The sequence below is a fragment of the Hippocampus zosterae genome, chromosome 5 (genome assembly GCF_025434085.1).
Source record: "Hippocampus zosterae strain Florida chromosome 5, ASM2543408v3, whole genome shotgun sequence".
Lineage (NCBI taxonomy): Eukaryota > Metazoa > Chordata > Actinopteri > Syngnathiformes > Syngnathidae > Hippocampus > Hippocampus zosterae.
In genome coordinates, this window is record NC_067455.1 from 17,224,078 (window position 1) to 17,239,483 (window position 15,406).

General features: G+C 46.7%; 1 protein-coding gene across 1 annotated transcript; it reads right to left on the reverse strand.

The window, feature by feature from the left end:
* Positions 1-11,530: 11,530 nt before the first annotated feature.
* Positions 11,531-14,534, reverse strand: LOC127601298 (uncharacterized). The gene is made up of 2 exons (XM_052066443.1): positions 14,372-14,534; positions 11,531-13,810 (listed from the first exon to the last, which is right to left on the reverse strand). The coding sequence occupies exons 1-2, from the start codon at positions 14,391-14,393 to the stop codon at positions 12,345-12,347; spliced, it is 1,488 nt and encodes a 495-aa protein (XP_051922403.1). The 5' UTR covers positions 14,394-14,534; the 3' UTR covers positions 11,531-12,344.
* Between the last annotated feature and the right edge of the window lie 872 nt (positions 14,535-15,406).

Genomic DNA, 15,406 nt, shown 5'->3' on the forward strand with positions numbered 1-15,406 from the left:
GTCTGCCGAGGCATCTGTGCGGAGTGTGGACTGGGGGGCCCCGGGGTCGGAGTGGGGGGCACCTCCGAGGGTGGTGGAGGGTGGCGGAGCGGGGATCCTGTGGGACTTCCGGATCCAGACTGGCGGGATGGTGGTGGCGAGCCAGCCAGATGTCGTGGTCGTGGATGGGGGGCGGAGGAGGGCCGTTGTGGTGGATGTGGCGGTCCCAGGTGGTGGAGGCATCGGGAGGGGGGAGCATGGGGGGCTCGGGGGGTACCAGGGGCTCGGGGAGGGGCTGGGGAGGGCCTGGGGGGTGGGGGTGGCGGTCGTGCCTGTGGTGGTCGGGGCGCTCGGGGCAGTGACCCCCGGACTGGATGGGTGGTTGCGACAGATCCCGGGACCAGCGTCGGACATCTCGGTCCGGAGGTGTGCGGTGCTGGGAGCGGCGGGGGTACTGCGCGGGGCCCTCGGGCTTCCTGGCCTCTGGTGGAGGACCCGAGCTGAATGAGGGACGGACACCACCCGAGGACACCTCCTATTGGCTCCATGATAAGAGCTCCACCCAGCAAAGAATTAACCCTTTAAAACCTGATTCTGAGCTTTCACAATTATTTACCGCCATTTGCGTAATATCTACAGTATACAGAAGGAATCAAGCAATTTTTACCAATGTATCTGTAGGTGATGTTTATTTATTATGTACACAGAGATAAAGAGTAATGGCACAGCTCTGCAGTATCTTTCCACTTTTATATATGTATGCTATACTAAATAAAATGAATAGGGCACCATATAATGCAACAGTTATGCAACTCCCTAAATAATGATGTGAATTTTCAGTTGTTGCTAAATCAGTTAGGATGTTATAATTTGTGGTGTAGATGCGAATTTAGGAGAGCAGGACAATATATCGCATTGCAATTGGAGCAGCAGCTTGGTTGATGATGTCCCCAAACCGGCTCATCTATTATATTTGTCGTGCAATACAATGAAAATGAGCACAATTGCAAAACATAGGCTTCTTATATTTTAAAATAAAATAATCACATGTTTACCGTTCTGGGGTTTCTACAATCATGAATGGAGGCATTATTTACAGCAGGTTGATGTTGTTGTTGTTGTTGTCGACCCCACCCGTGCCCCGACATTGGGGGACCGGGCCCTCACTCCGTCTCCCGGATCCCCAGACCCCCCTCCTCCGCCCAGCGGGCGAGCAGGGCCGCCACTCCGCTTGGGTTTCGCCAGAGGTCCTCCGGAGTCAGTGTGGTGGGTATGTTTGTGCAGGTGAACAGGTGTTGTGTGTCGTGCACTTGCGTGCCGCATAGCGCACAGAGTGGTGTTGGGTGTGTGTCCGGTGTAATGTTGTGTAGGTAGGAGTGGAGGGCTGGTGATTTGTTGGTTCGGAGTTGTGCTAGGAGTTGTCTGGTTCTGTGTGGTAGGTCTTGCTCTGATGGGTCTATTTCTGGTGCTGGTGCATGTATTACTTTGTTGTGTTGTCTGGTGTCCAAGTGTGTTTGTACAAAGTGGGTGTGTATGTCTTTCATGTTCTGTTTTATGGTGTCGTTGTTGGTGTCCTGTGGTGCTGTGTCTTTGTTGTGTGTGTAGTTGTTGTTGTGGAAGATTGTTTCTTTTGTCTGGGTGGTGGTGGTTGTTGAGTGAGTGGGTGTAGTGGGTGGGTTGGGTGTTGGGCTTTTTGTCTGATTTGCGATGCGTGTAGTTTTAGATGGGTGTTCAGTGGGAGAGTTTTTGTTTCCTCATGCAAGTGTTGTATGTTTGTGTCTTGTGTGCATCCTGTTGCTATTCTGAGTGCGGTGTTCTGTGTGGCCTGGAGTTTTGTCTTGTTTGTGTCCGATAGTGTTGGTGACCATATAGTGTTTGCGTATTCGAGGCGTGTGAGTGTGGTTGCTTTGTATGTGGTGAGTATAGTTTCTTTGGATTTTCCCCAGTGAGTGGTTGTTAAGGCTTTAAGTATTTTGTTTGATTGCTTGGCGCGGGTTAGAGTGTGTTGTGTGTGTTTTGAGAAGGTGAGTTTGGGGTCCCATGTTAATCCCAGTATTTTGCGTTCGCGGACTGTGGGTAGGGTGGTGTTATCTATTTGTAAAGTGAGTCTGTTGCTGTATTCTGCCGGATCCGGTGTGAACAGAGTGGTGGTGGTTTTGTCTGCGTTGAGTGTGAGTTGGTTCTGTTTTGTCCAGTTGTATATGTCGTGGAGATATTTTTGTACTTGTTGTTGTGCCTGTTGTGGTTTGACATGTGTGGATAGAATGGTGATGTCGTCTGCATATGTAACTGTGTGTACATTTGGAGGTGGTTGTGGTAAGTCTGCCATGTATATGTTGAATAGTGTTGGTGAAAGTACTCCCCCCTGTGGTACCCCCGTTTTCGTGTTTCTGTGTTCTGATGTTTCCCCCCGGTATTGAGTGTATTGTCTGCGTCCCCTTATGTAGTTGAAGATGTATTTGATGATGATGTTTGGGGTGTTAGTGTTGTTGAGTTTGTTTGTGAGTGTGTGTAGGTTTACCGTGTCAAAGGCTTTGGACATGTCTAGGGCTATGGCAACTGTTCGTTGTGGTGGTTTTTGTTGATTGAAACCTGTGGCTATGATGTTGTGTATGTGGTGTAGTGCTGTGGTTGTGGAGTGTTGTTTTCGGAAGCCGTGTTGGTGAGAGGGTAGTTGAGTGTTGTTGGTAATGAAGGGTAGTATTACCTTTTCCATTGTTTTGGCTATTGGGCTGAGTAGTGCTATTGGTCTGTAGGATGGGCCGAGTGCGTGGTTTTTGTTGGGTTTTGGTATTGGGATTATTTTTGCAGTCTTCCATATTGCGGGGATGGTGTTGGTGTTGAGTGATGTGTTGTAAGTGTGTGTGAGTAGTGTTATTGCTTTGGGGCCTAGGTGTTTCAGATGTCTGATGTTTATGTTGTCTGGGCCTGTGGAGTTGTTGCTTTTGGAGCGTTGTAGTGCTTGTTTGACTTGTTGTTCTGTGATGGTTATGGGCGTGGTGTTGAGTTTTCGTATTTTGCGTTGTAGTTGTCTGTATGTTCTGTTGGTTTTGTGTTGTATTATGTTGGTGAATTGTTTGTTGAATGCTCGTGCTTTCTGTTTGTTGGATATTGCCGTGTGTTGTCCGAACTGTATTGTGGTGTTTTCTGGTGCTTTTTGTTCTTTGTTAGATAGTCTTGTTACTGTGTTCCAGAGTATGTATTGTTTGTGTCTGTGGTTCCATGCATCCGTTAAGTGTTCTTTCCATAGCTCTTGTTTGTGTTTTTGGATTTGTTTGTCTATTTCTTTGTTTAGGTCTGTGATGCGTGGGTCTTGGTGGTTTTGTTGTCTGATGTCGTTTCTTTGGCTGATGAGTGTTCTGATGTGTTGTGGTAGGAGAAGTGATTTGCTTTTTATTTTTCCGTGGGGTATGTGGTGTTTGTCTGCTGTAAGTATGAGGTTTGTGAGCATGGTGTTGGCTGTGTGGATGTTGTCAGGTATGGTTAAGTTCTCCAGTGCTGATTCTATTTCAGAGGTGTATCCTTCCCAGTCTGCTTTCCTGTAATTTGTGTAAGTTTGAAGGTGTTGTTGTAGGCGGAAAGGAGCACGCGTGTTGTGTGTGATTTTGATAGGAAGGTGGTCTGAACTGAGTGCGTGTATTGTGGTCCATGTTGTTCTGTTTGTGATGCTGTTGCTGGCTGTTGTGATGTCCGGTGATGTTGGTTGTTGGTTGATGTTTGTAGGTTTTCTGGTAGGTGTGTTTGCGTTTAGAGTGATTTGTTGGGAGTTCTGTAGTATGTCTGCAATGAGGGTGCCTCTGTGGTCGTCGTAGGGAGAGTGCCATTGTGTTGAGTGAGCGTTGATGTCTGCGGTTAGAATGGTGGTGTTCAGCGAGTTTATGTATTGGAAGGTGTTGGTGATGTCTGTGTCTTCTGTGGCGTGGTCTGGTCGGGTGGTATCTCTGGGGGGTATATACATGTTGCATATGTGTAGTCTTTTGTGGTTGGTTATGTGAATCTTTACGGTTTGAATTTCTGTAGTGTTGGTGTTAATGTTGTTGGGGATGTTCATGGGAGTGAATGTGACTGATTTGTGAATGTATGTGAGCAGTCCTCCTCCTCCCTTGTGTTCTCTGTCTTTCCTAATGCTGGTGTAGTTGGTGAGACGAGGTGTGTTGTGTTGTTTTTCTAGTTTGGTTTCTTGTATGGTGATGATGTCTGCGTGCTGTTGTGAGACGAGTTCTTCTAGTTCTGTTTTCTTGTTTTGGATGCCGTTGATGTTTATTTGTAGTATGGTCAGTGTGTGTTTGTTGTTTTTGTTGGTGGGTGTTGTTCTTTGTGGGTTGTTCGGGGGTTGTGGTGTTGGGGTGTTTGTTGTTTGCGTGTGTGTTCTGCATGTCCACGTGTTTGTGTATTGGCGGGTGGTGATGCCGGAGCAATGTCTGTGTATCCAGTGTGGGTGTGTTGAGTTGCATCTGAGTGAGGTTTGTCTGCGTGTGATGATTCTATTGCAGCTATTGCAGGTCCAGGTTTGGGGGGGTGGTCTTGTGTTTGTTGTATCTCTGTTGGAGTTGTCTGTCCGTGTTGCGTTTGAGGGTAGTGTTGGTGAGGCGAGTGTGTTGTTTTGGTCTGTTTGTGCTCTGCTGCCTGTTGGTGTCCTACGAGGTGTTGTTGTTCGTGGTGGTGTTTTGGGATGTCGTCTGCATTTCCATGTTATGTTGTATTGTCTAGTGTTTATGTTTGTGCAATGTTTGTGTACCCAGTGTGGTGTGTGGTGGTTGCATCTGAAGGATGTCTGTCTTCTTGTAATCTGTTGTGTGCAAATGTCGCATGTCCAGGTAGTTTGTTGTGTGTGTGTTTGTTGCGTGCGTGAGAGTGTCTGTGTGGGCCCCGGATTTGTCTCTATGTCCCCCGCCTGGAGCAAAAGGTCCGCCCGCCACCCTGCCAGGTTCAGGGGGCGGTTAGCCGAAAAAAAAAAAAAACGGCCGTAAGGGCACCCCGTTCGGGGTGCAGGGATTGGTTCCTTGATTTGTCCGCCCGTTCGGGGGGAACCCTCCAACTGCGAGTAAGCCAAGGAGTTTGGAGGTACAGCAGGTTGACAGCAGTGTGATCGAGCAGATTAGATAGAGTAGAATTTGAATGGGGCTTCACTGATTTATTTCATACAATTCATATCTAAAACACAGTTGAAAAATATTTGATTGTTAAAATATTTAAATACAAGAACTATATCAAGAAATTAACAAAACATAGTTTTTTTAGTTAGGAGAAAAGTCTAAAAACATATCACAAATGACAAACGTTGTGCCTCTCCTCCTCCTGTTCTTCAATGAAGCTGATCACCCTCCAGCTCCCGTTAGAAACATCGTGCTGCTGAAGGTGTGCCGGCAGAATGGTTGTGATACAGGAGGTGCTGTGGACTCTCCCAGAAACGAGGACCTAGTTTAGTTGTAGATCCAGTAAAACATAGTGCAAATGTGACATTATTTATAATGCACAGTTACAGTCTTGTGAATATTAAAAAATGTACTTCATGTAATGCAGGAAGCGAATATTTCAAACGAACTAAGGCAGCAAACAGTAAGAGCAAAATCGTGTTCCAAACATTAACTCTTTTTTTAAATGTCAATTAGCTTGTGAGTAATAAGACAAAATGTGACTGTCAGACAGAGAACTGTCAGAGCAAACGGCAGATTTTAGAAAGTCCTGCCGAAATAAATCTGCACCCGACTGCGACTGTCAGCGTTGAACTGCCGCCATTGCTGTCAAAGTCAGACACATCTCCAAAATTGTTGGAGCAAATTTTTAAGCAGGCTTCATCTTGATAAATTGACCACGTATTTGACATTTACACCATAACGTTACCGCCTAAAATAATCGTAAAACAAAATTTTGTGTAACAACAAGAGTAATATGTACCCCAAAAGCTTTCAAAGCGTCTGAAAGTTTTCTCCTCCGTTTTTGTTGGGGCTTGGCTCGAAATGCATCATGATTGGCCGCCCGAAGTCCACGTGTCTGTCGGACGTGCTCTCATTGGTCTACAATACCATCACGGATGAATAAATACTCAAAGGGCTTGCCAGGCAAGCCCTTTGAACCCTTTAAATACTCAATGGGCTTGCCTGGCAAGCCCTTTGAGTATTTATTCCATATTGCCCACTAGTTCACTAGTAAGGTCATTTTGACGCTTACTAGTAAACATGTAAGGCCATAAATGTGCCCACTAGTTCACTAGTAAGTTCATTTTGAGGCTTACTAGTTGACATGTAAGCCACACATCGCCTACTAGTTCACTAGTAAGATCATTTTGAGGCTTACTAGTGAACATGTAAGCCACAAAACGCCCAATAGTTCACTAGTAAGATCATTTTGACGCTTACTAGTGAACATGTAAGCCACAAAACGCTCACTAGTTTACTAGTAAGGTCATTTTGACGCTTACTAGTGAACATGTAAGCCACAAAACGCTCACTAGTTCACTAGTAAGGTCATTTTGACGCTTACTAGTGAACATGTAAGCCGCAAAACGCCCACTAGTTCACTAATAAGATTATTTTGACGCTTACTACTGAACATTTAAGGCCATAAATGTGCCCACTAGTTCACTGGTAAGATGATTTTGACGCTTACTAGTGAACATGTAAGGCCATAAATGTGCCCACTTGTAGTGCTAGTGACATTACACTGTACTTGCATTAAATGCAAATAAGGATGATTACGAAAACATGTAACGGTATCCTATTGGCTGTACGTTTCAAAATAGTGTCATCCCACCAGTCAGGGCTCATGATTTTGGAAATTCTGTGCCCACTTAGTTTTTTAAAACAACAATGGCGGACAGTGTCCTGAGACGTATTCGGCGAAGGTGCAGGGCAATAGAGAGTGCCTGTCATCAAGGGTCTGTCGGTGAAAGTGAAGCACGCGCGATAAACATTTCAATTGCTAATTTAAGAAGAGTTAGTGACCAGTTTAGCGCTGATACTATTCAAAGTTTGATTCAAAGTCCAATAGATCTCCGATCTGTCATCATTGCGGGACCCACTCCTAATGGTGGACGTGTTTGTTCCCATGTGGCACATCGTTTGCACACAGGTAAAATGGCTACCATTTTTTGTCATTGGTTTTTCGTATGTATTTTTATTCGAACTACACACGGGTTTTACTGACGACTTGCTGTGACTTACCTTCTATCACCCTGTCAAACGTCGTTTTATACCAGTGGTTTTCCTGCAAATCAGTAGACTATTAAGTAACGCGATGGCTGTACACTTTTAAGCAATAACTAGTGATCTTTTAGTTATTCAATTATAAGTTTGAATTATTTTTTTCTTGAGTAAAATGGTTAGAGAAAATAGCTGCTCGTGGTTTTGAAGCTGCATATACTTTTATGTACATCTGTGTCTATATGCCTGTACTGTATACAGTATATAAAAAACACGTAGTGATTCGTTTGCTTGAATTCCTTAATCCTTTTATTTCCATACTTTAGGTAGACGAGGAAGACCAGCACTTGACATTACAAGTGATCAAATTGAACTGCTCCCCACTCAGGGCTTTACAGTGAGAGCCATCACTGAGATGTTGTGTTGTTCCTCTTCATACCTGCATAAAAAAATGAAGTTTTTTCAGATTTCAGCCAGAAATAGATTTACTCCCATTCATGATGTTGACCTGGAAGAGCATGTCAGAAGATTGCACAGCCAATTTCCCAGATCAGGCTCGGAAGCAAGTGTTCTGCTACATACTCTTGTCCCTTCATGTATATATCATTATATTCATTGTGAAAGTGTACTTTCTTTATTGTGTTGTTTTATGAACCTGTTGCAGATGATGAGGGCATACCTGCGTGCTGATGGTATTGTAGTACAAAGAAAAAGAGTTCGAGAAATCCTCAACCGTATTGAGCCAGCTGCTGCAGCCCAGAGATGGAGCCAGACTGTGGCTAGAAGAACATACTATGTGCCATTCCCCAATAGTTTATGGCACATAGATGGGCATATGCGTCTCATTCGGTAATAAGGGATCATCTTATATTTGTACTCGTGGGAGCATTAGAAAGCCATATTGTATGGACAGCACAGATTAAATTGAATTTTATCATTTGTATATCCAAGTTACACAAACTCCAAATTGCCTCCATGTAGTCTTAAGTGCACAGCAATACCTTCTCTACCGAGATGATATTTCAAACAAGATATGAAACTTGATTGTTTTCTTGTATTTAATCATTATTCTTTTCATGTTTGTTTTACAGGTGGGTGTTTGTGACACATGCCGGCATTGATGGGAATTCCAGGCTAATAACGTACCTTCAACTGGAGCACAGACAACACAGCTTTGACAGTGTTGAAATATTTTGTCCAAGCCACCTGCCTGTATGGGTTACCCTCCAGAGTAAGATCCGACCATGGTGGTGAAAACACTGGTTGCTCTTTTAATGAACCTACTGCAGGGACAAGACACCAAAATTATTTCTAGCTCCAGCCAACACCCCCTCACAATTTACTCACACCTCCCATGGCCTGATTATCCACCAACAGGGGCCCTTTTTGGATTATCATTTTGGCATAGGAACTTTCCTTTCCTATCCTAACCGAGTGAGATGAGCCGGTAGCACCTGGAGCAAAGATCGTCTAAATTTTAATAATGCTTAGGAAAGGTTCTGACCATCCTTTACGAAAGGAAAGGAGATATATTATGCAGCAGGAATATTTAAAGGGGAAGTCTTTTTTATGTTGTTGTTGTTGTTGTTGTCGACCCCACCCGTGCCCCGACATTGGGGGACCGGGCCCTCACTCCGTCTCCCGGATCCCCAGACCCCCCTCCGCCGCCCAGCGGGCGAGCAGGGCCGCCACTCCGCTTGGGTTTCGCCAGAGGTCCTCCGGAGTCAGTGTGGTGGGTATGTTTGTGCAGGTGAACAGGTGTTGTGTGTCGTGCACTTGCGTGCCGCATAGCGCACAGAGTGGTGTTGGGTGTGTGTCCGGTGTAATGTTGTGTAGGTAGGAGTGGAGGACTGGTGATTTGTTGGTTCGGATTGTTGGCTCGGCGGCGGAGAGGCATCTTGGTCCTGCCCAGCCGCACTCGGCCGCCGAGCCGGCCCGCTCTCCGCCGCCGGGCCAGCCCGCTCTCACCGCCGAGCCGGCCTGCTCCCCGCCATTGAGACTGAACGGGGGCTATTTTTTTAAATCTCTCAATCTGTCCAAGAGGCCTCCTGCCCGGCCACACTCGGCCGCCGAGCCGGCCCGCTCTCCGCCGCCAGGCCGGCCCGCTCTCCGGCGCCGAGCCGCCCCGCTCCCCGCCATTGAGACTGAACGGGGGCTATTTTTTGTCTCTCAATCTGTCTAAGAGGCCTCCTGCCCAGCCGCACTCCGCCGCCTGGCCGGCCCGCTCTCCGCCGCCGGGCTGGCCCGCTCTCCGCCGCCGAGCCGGCCCGCTCCCCGCCATTGATACTGAACGGGGGCTATTTTTTATCTCTCAATCTGCCCAAGAGGCCTCCTGCCCGGCCGCCGAGCCGGCCTGCTCTCCGCCGCCGAGACAGCCCGCTCTCTGCCGCCGAGCCGGCCCGCTCTCCGCCATTGAGACTGAAGAGGGGCTTTTTTTTCTCTCTCAATCTGTCCAAGAGGCCACCTGCCCGGCCGCACTCGGCTGCCTAGCCGGCCCGCTCTCCGCCGCCGGGCCGGCCCGCTCTCCGCCGCCGAGCCGGCCCGCTCCCCGCCATTGAGACTGAACAGGGGCTTTTTTTTTTCTCTCTCAATCTGTCCAAGAGGCCTCCTGCCCGGCCACACTCGGCCGCCGAGCCGGCCCGCTCTCCGCCGCCGAGCCGGCCCGCTCCCCGCCATTGAGACTGAACGGGGGCTATTTTTTTTTTATTTCTCAATCTGTCCAAGAGGCCTTCTGCCCGGCCGCCGAGCCGGCCCGCTCTCCGCCGCCGGGCTGGCCCGCTCTCCGGCGCCGAGCCGGCCCGCTCTCCGCCATTGAGACTAAACGGGGGCTTTTTTTATATCTCAATCTGTCCAAGAGGCCTCCTACCCGGCCGCAATCGGCCGCCGAGCCAGCCCGCTCTCCGCCGCCGAGCCGGCCCGCTCTCCGCCATTGAGTCTGAACGGGGGCTTTTTTTATATCTCAATCTGTCCTAGAGACCTCCTGCCCGGCCGCACTCGGCCGCCTAGCCGGCCCGCTCTCCGCCATTGAGACTGAACGGGGGCTTTTTAAAAATCTCTCAATCTGTCCAAGCGGCCTCCTGCCCAGCCGCACTCGGCCGCCGAGCCGGCCCGCTCTCCGCCGCCGGGCCGGCCCGCTCTCTGCCGCCGAGCCGGCCTGCTCCCTGCCATTGAGACTGAACGGGGGCTATTTTTTAATCTCTCAATCTGTCCAAGAGGCCTCCTGCCCGGCCGCCGAGCCGGCCCGCTCTCCGCCGCCGGGCCGGCCCGTTCTCCGCCGCCGAGCCGGCCCGCTCCCCGCCATTGAGACTGAACGGGGGCTATTTTTTGTCTCTCAATCTGTCCAAGATGCCTCCTGCCCGGCCGCAATCGGCCGTCGTGCCGGCCCGCTCTCCTCCGCCTAGCCGGCCCGCTCCCCGCCATTGCGACTGAACCGGGGCTTTTTTAAAATCTCTCACTCCTTCCAAGAGGCCTCCCCCTCGGCCGCACTTGGCAACCAAGCCGGTCCGCTCTCCGCCGCTGAGCCGTCCCGCTCTCCGCCGCCGGCCCGCTCTCTGCCACCTAGCCGGCCCGCTGTCCGCCATTGAGACTGAACGGGGGCTTTTTTTTATTTATTTATTTTTATTTTTTTCAGTTGAAAGAGAACAGAGTCTCCGCTCTCTCTCGCTAACACATGCACACAAGCTCGCTCTCACGCACACGCACGCACACACACACACACACGGACCGGTTTATGTGTTTTGTGGGGACCACTTTTTTGTTCCTCACTTTCGGGGACCACCCTTTCCAAATGACATACAGCTCTGCAAAAAATCAGGGATACACAAGGTGGCGGTGTTAGCTCATAAACACCTTTAAATATCAGAATTTATGTAGTCACAGTTGGACCGTGTCATATGGGGACTTCAGAAAAGTCCAGTTTACATGTGTTTTGGGGACTTAATTTAAATATATTTAAATATTTTTACATCATTCACACAGGATCCATACCAAGTACATGTGATTATTGGGGACCTCACACAAAGTGCATTACTCATCAAAAATGGCAAGCATCTGAACCTAACTGTCAAATTAAAGTCAATTCATGTGAAAAATAATCATTGAAATAATCTATTTTGATATGTTTTGTTTGTTAAATGTCGTGTGACTCAAATATTTCTGCTTCAGAGAACGGAAGACATCTCCGGCTTGTTCTTCAAAGAACTGGTCAATATCAGACCAATGTGATGAGTTTTTACACACACACACACACACACACAAACACACAGAAAACCTCAGAGATGCACTTTGAAAAAGCTTTGAAACAACTGTTGCACACCAACACTTATGTCTTCATTGTGGCCTGCACACATTATTTTCAGTAAAGTTGTGATAGGCGGTTGCGGATCAATTAAAAATAAGAAAAATCACTCTTTTTTTTTTCTTGATATTTTATTCCAGTGATGAAAAAAATCAACATGAATATTCCACAACATAAAAATACGTTTCTATGATAAAAATGGTCAAAAGGTTTGTTTTTTTTAATTTTAGAGATCCGTGCTTCAGGAGGGGGATACAAGCTTCTTGGTGGATGGGCATGGCCCCCTGTGGCCTGCCTGTGGGGACGAGTGTGCTGTCCTGTCGCCTCAGCCACAGACTGAATGATGTGAAAATTTGCAAGACATTTATATTCACTTCACAGGGACTTTAAGGAGGTGGCTACTTGCGTCATTGAACGGATACTCTAGTTCAGGGGTAGGGAACTCCAGTTCCTCAAGAGCCATATCCTGCGTGTTTTCGGTCCCTCTTTACTCCAACACACCTGATTCAAATGATCAGCTCATCAGCAAGCTCTGTCGAGGCCTGAACAATTGAATCATGTGTGTTTGTTTTAGTGAGGGACCTAAAACAGGCAAGATATGTCTTTCGAGGAACTGGAATTCCCTACCCATGCTCTAGTTCAACTAATTGTAGTAAAATCTGTGCTTGGACTGCATTAAATTATAATTGTTACAATTTATTAGTCTAACGCAAATGTCCAAATCATCAGAACAAGACCTGGGAAGTGGAATGAAGCTTCTCATCATTTCTATTAAAAAGAAAATAAAATAAAAATTCTTTATACAACAAGTGTATTTGTATTCTTTGTGGCAGAGTGAATTCAAATGGATTATACCATTGAAGAATGCAAATTTACGTGTCCATATTGTATTTGACTCCGCTGCAATTTACTGTACATCCCATGTTTCAGAAAGCATTAGTCATAGCAAAGGTATAAGCAACAAATAGTTGTACTCCAAGCATGACAAAATGAAAGTTACCCATGACCAATGCGCCAATAATCACGCCCGCTACAGCTCCCGAAGTACGTGGCCATGAAGAACTCTGCCCTGCCATGGCTGCCACTGCACCCACAGACACCCCAGATGTACCTACCACCCCCAGCAGTGCCCCAGCTTTGCCTCCCTTCCCCAGAACTGGGGATAAAATCTCCACACCACCCAGTAAAACGACGGAAATGACGGCAGCCCCGACGATGACCTTGCTCCCTCCAGCTGCATGCCTTACAAGGGGGCCCCCAACTGTGGCTCCCAGACTCAGTTGGCAAAGTTTTGCTGCAATAATTGCTGTTTTCAGAGCTTCTCGAGAGGAACGGTCACTCATGCGATCGCTGATGCTGTCACCATTTACATCTTGCGGTTGCCCTTTCTGATTCCTGATCTCGTCCCCAGCTTGTACGGTGAGCATGGCAATCACGAATGTTGAAAGCATTCCCATGCATCCGACCAACATCCAGAACTTAAAATCAGATGACTTCAGAATCAAATAGCCAATGATTGCTACTAAAGCTACAAGTACAATGAACACAGAATGGTGGCCCCCATATCCAAATAAACCAAAAAGTGAAGTTACGACAGCAACCACCGTCATTGGAATTCCTGAAAAAGCCAAGAAGTCCACATATTTAATCATCACAGTTTTGATCCAGTCTTGGAGGGTCCTTTGTTTGACTTGTGCCTCTTCAGCCTCCGTCTTCTTCCTCTCTAGTCCTTCTCGCAGCTTCCGCTCAGTGGCCCATGTTGACATGTCATTTGTGTCAGGAGAGTTCATCCCATTATTTATTGTCAGGATCCTCTCTTCTATTTGCACAGCCACCCTTTCTCTCTGCTCTAAATCTGAAATCTCGATCTGTGTCCTTTCTGTGTTCCAAATCATAGACCCTTGAGTGCAACATGCCTCTCCTTGTTCCCAGAGGATGTTAAATACAAAGCGCAGGGGTGGTTTGAGGACACTGAAAATGGTCAGTGCACACAGAAGACCAATCATGCCAAAATTATTCACAATCATTTCAATGAGAAAACCAAGCGTGGCACCGCTGAGTGTGGTCCCAAAGGCACCGGCGAGTCCTGCATTTGCCCACAAGTTTGCATAGTTGGTCGAAGTTGTCCCACAATTCCTTGTGGTGACGAACACTGAAGCTACCACTGCTGCCATGACAACGCCAGCTACAACCGAGGTCATGGCGATGGTCAGAGCAGAAGCTCCCATGAGAGTCCCCAGACCGAGAGCACCCACTGTCCTGATGTCTTCGATCAGTGGTTTCAGTTGACTCGCCGAGGTCATTGCAGCCAGCGTCCTGTCAACGGGGTCTTCTGTGGCTCCCATAATGGAGCCTCCCACTGCTCCGAGTGCAAAACCTATAGCTGCTTCCTCTAAAAGGAAAAGAACACAGATTTTTTTTTCACTGACAAAGTACTAAAAAAAAATATGAAAAGTTCACATTATACTTAAGGAGTGTGAGCAGAGATATGCTCTACACTTTTACTATGGAGTCCCGGTAAAAATAACAAACAACTGATCAAGATTGTTGACTCATACTATCTTTCTCATGTATGATGATTTTCCAGTGCAAATCCAGATGAATCAATATTTTCTTAAACCATGCTAACACCAGAGAAAAAAGCTGAGACTTATTTTGATTTTGCCAACAGTCATACAGGACTGGTTGATCAGGTTTAACCAGCAAACAACCCGCTTTGTTTTAAGTCACATCCTCCGCCACACTAAGTTAATAATGGTGGACATGATGTCGGATTTTCAAAGGTATTCTGTGACAACTTCATTTGGGCTTTTAAGACATTAACAAGCTTCAAAGCAGAATCAGCCAGCAGCCAATTTTACACAGCTTATTTGATAACACAGAGAAGAAAAACACCCATATATTTATCAAAGTTTGATAGCCTATACATTTCGTCAATGAAAGATGTACTTACTCATTTTTTTCTTTATCATCATGTTTGTTGTGCAGAAGTCGAAAGAGAGAATCCTCCACCTTTATTTCTGGACCGGTCCCTGACTAGTCACTAGAGACAGCTTGTCTCCTGTTAATAAAGCAACTATAGGACACACCCATGCACAGTCCCACATGTGCTAATCACCAGAATCGCTATGCAATACCGGTTTAGTTTCTTTTGTGCACATGTAGTAGCATCTTGCTATGTGGATGTTTGTCACATTTTGACTGTCACTTTCTTAAAAAATAATTTCTGACAAATATAACACAACTGACCATGACAAAGCGCAAACCCTCCAATCTGAAAAATGTAGTGTTATTTTTTTGTGTGAGAAAACTCAAACAAATTGGCTGTTTCCTTGCAGAATGCGGTCTGTCAAGGTGATATCTGCCAATCTGAAAATCCTGCAGATAGGAGGATTTGCGTTCCGGCCATTGATAAGTAATTTCTCCCTTGTCATGGTCCTGAGGTATTTGAATTTATTTCAGGAATGTTTGTGTGCATGTGATTTAATTGTCTTATGTATAGAGTAGATAACTCGTAGAAATGATATGGCTGTGCCCACGGGGACATTAAAGCTCGGAATGGCAAAATGTTGTTTTGTTTTTGTTGTGTTGTTTTGTGTTGAGAGGGAAGAAATTTCATCTGTGCTGTATGTCACACATACAGTCACACGTACAGCACATTTGACAATAAAGTTGTATTCAATTCAATGTTGCTGATGCTGTTACTGTTGAGCAACCTCCAACAGGGTCCGATAGTTGCTTTGAAAGCCGCTGCGTCCCGGGTACCTGCGACCCAATAGTCGGTTGTTGATTGGGAACTGTTCGTGGCCCAAAGGCACACCCAGCACCGATTGGAAGTTGTTCCCGTACTGGGCAAGTGTTGCTGCTTGCTATGTTCCTGAATGTCACAAAACAAATAATAAATTAAACAATGTAACAAACAAAAACAACAACAACAAATCCAGGACGTATTTTCTGTATTGATAGCACAGACTAAAAGTAAGTTTTA

Excerpts from the sequence above, each read along its gene's own strand:
- LOC127601298 (XM_052066443.1), bottom strand. The coding sequence starts at position 14,393 with ATGATGATAAAGAAAAAAATGA. Across the intron at positions 13,811-14,371 it reads GATGATAAAGAAAAAAATGA|AGGAAGCAGCTATAGGTTTT; the intron begins GTAAGTACATCT and ends TTTTCCTTTTAG.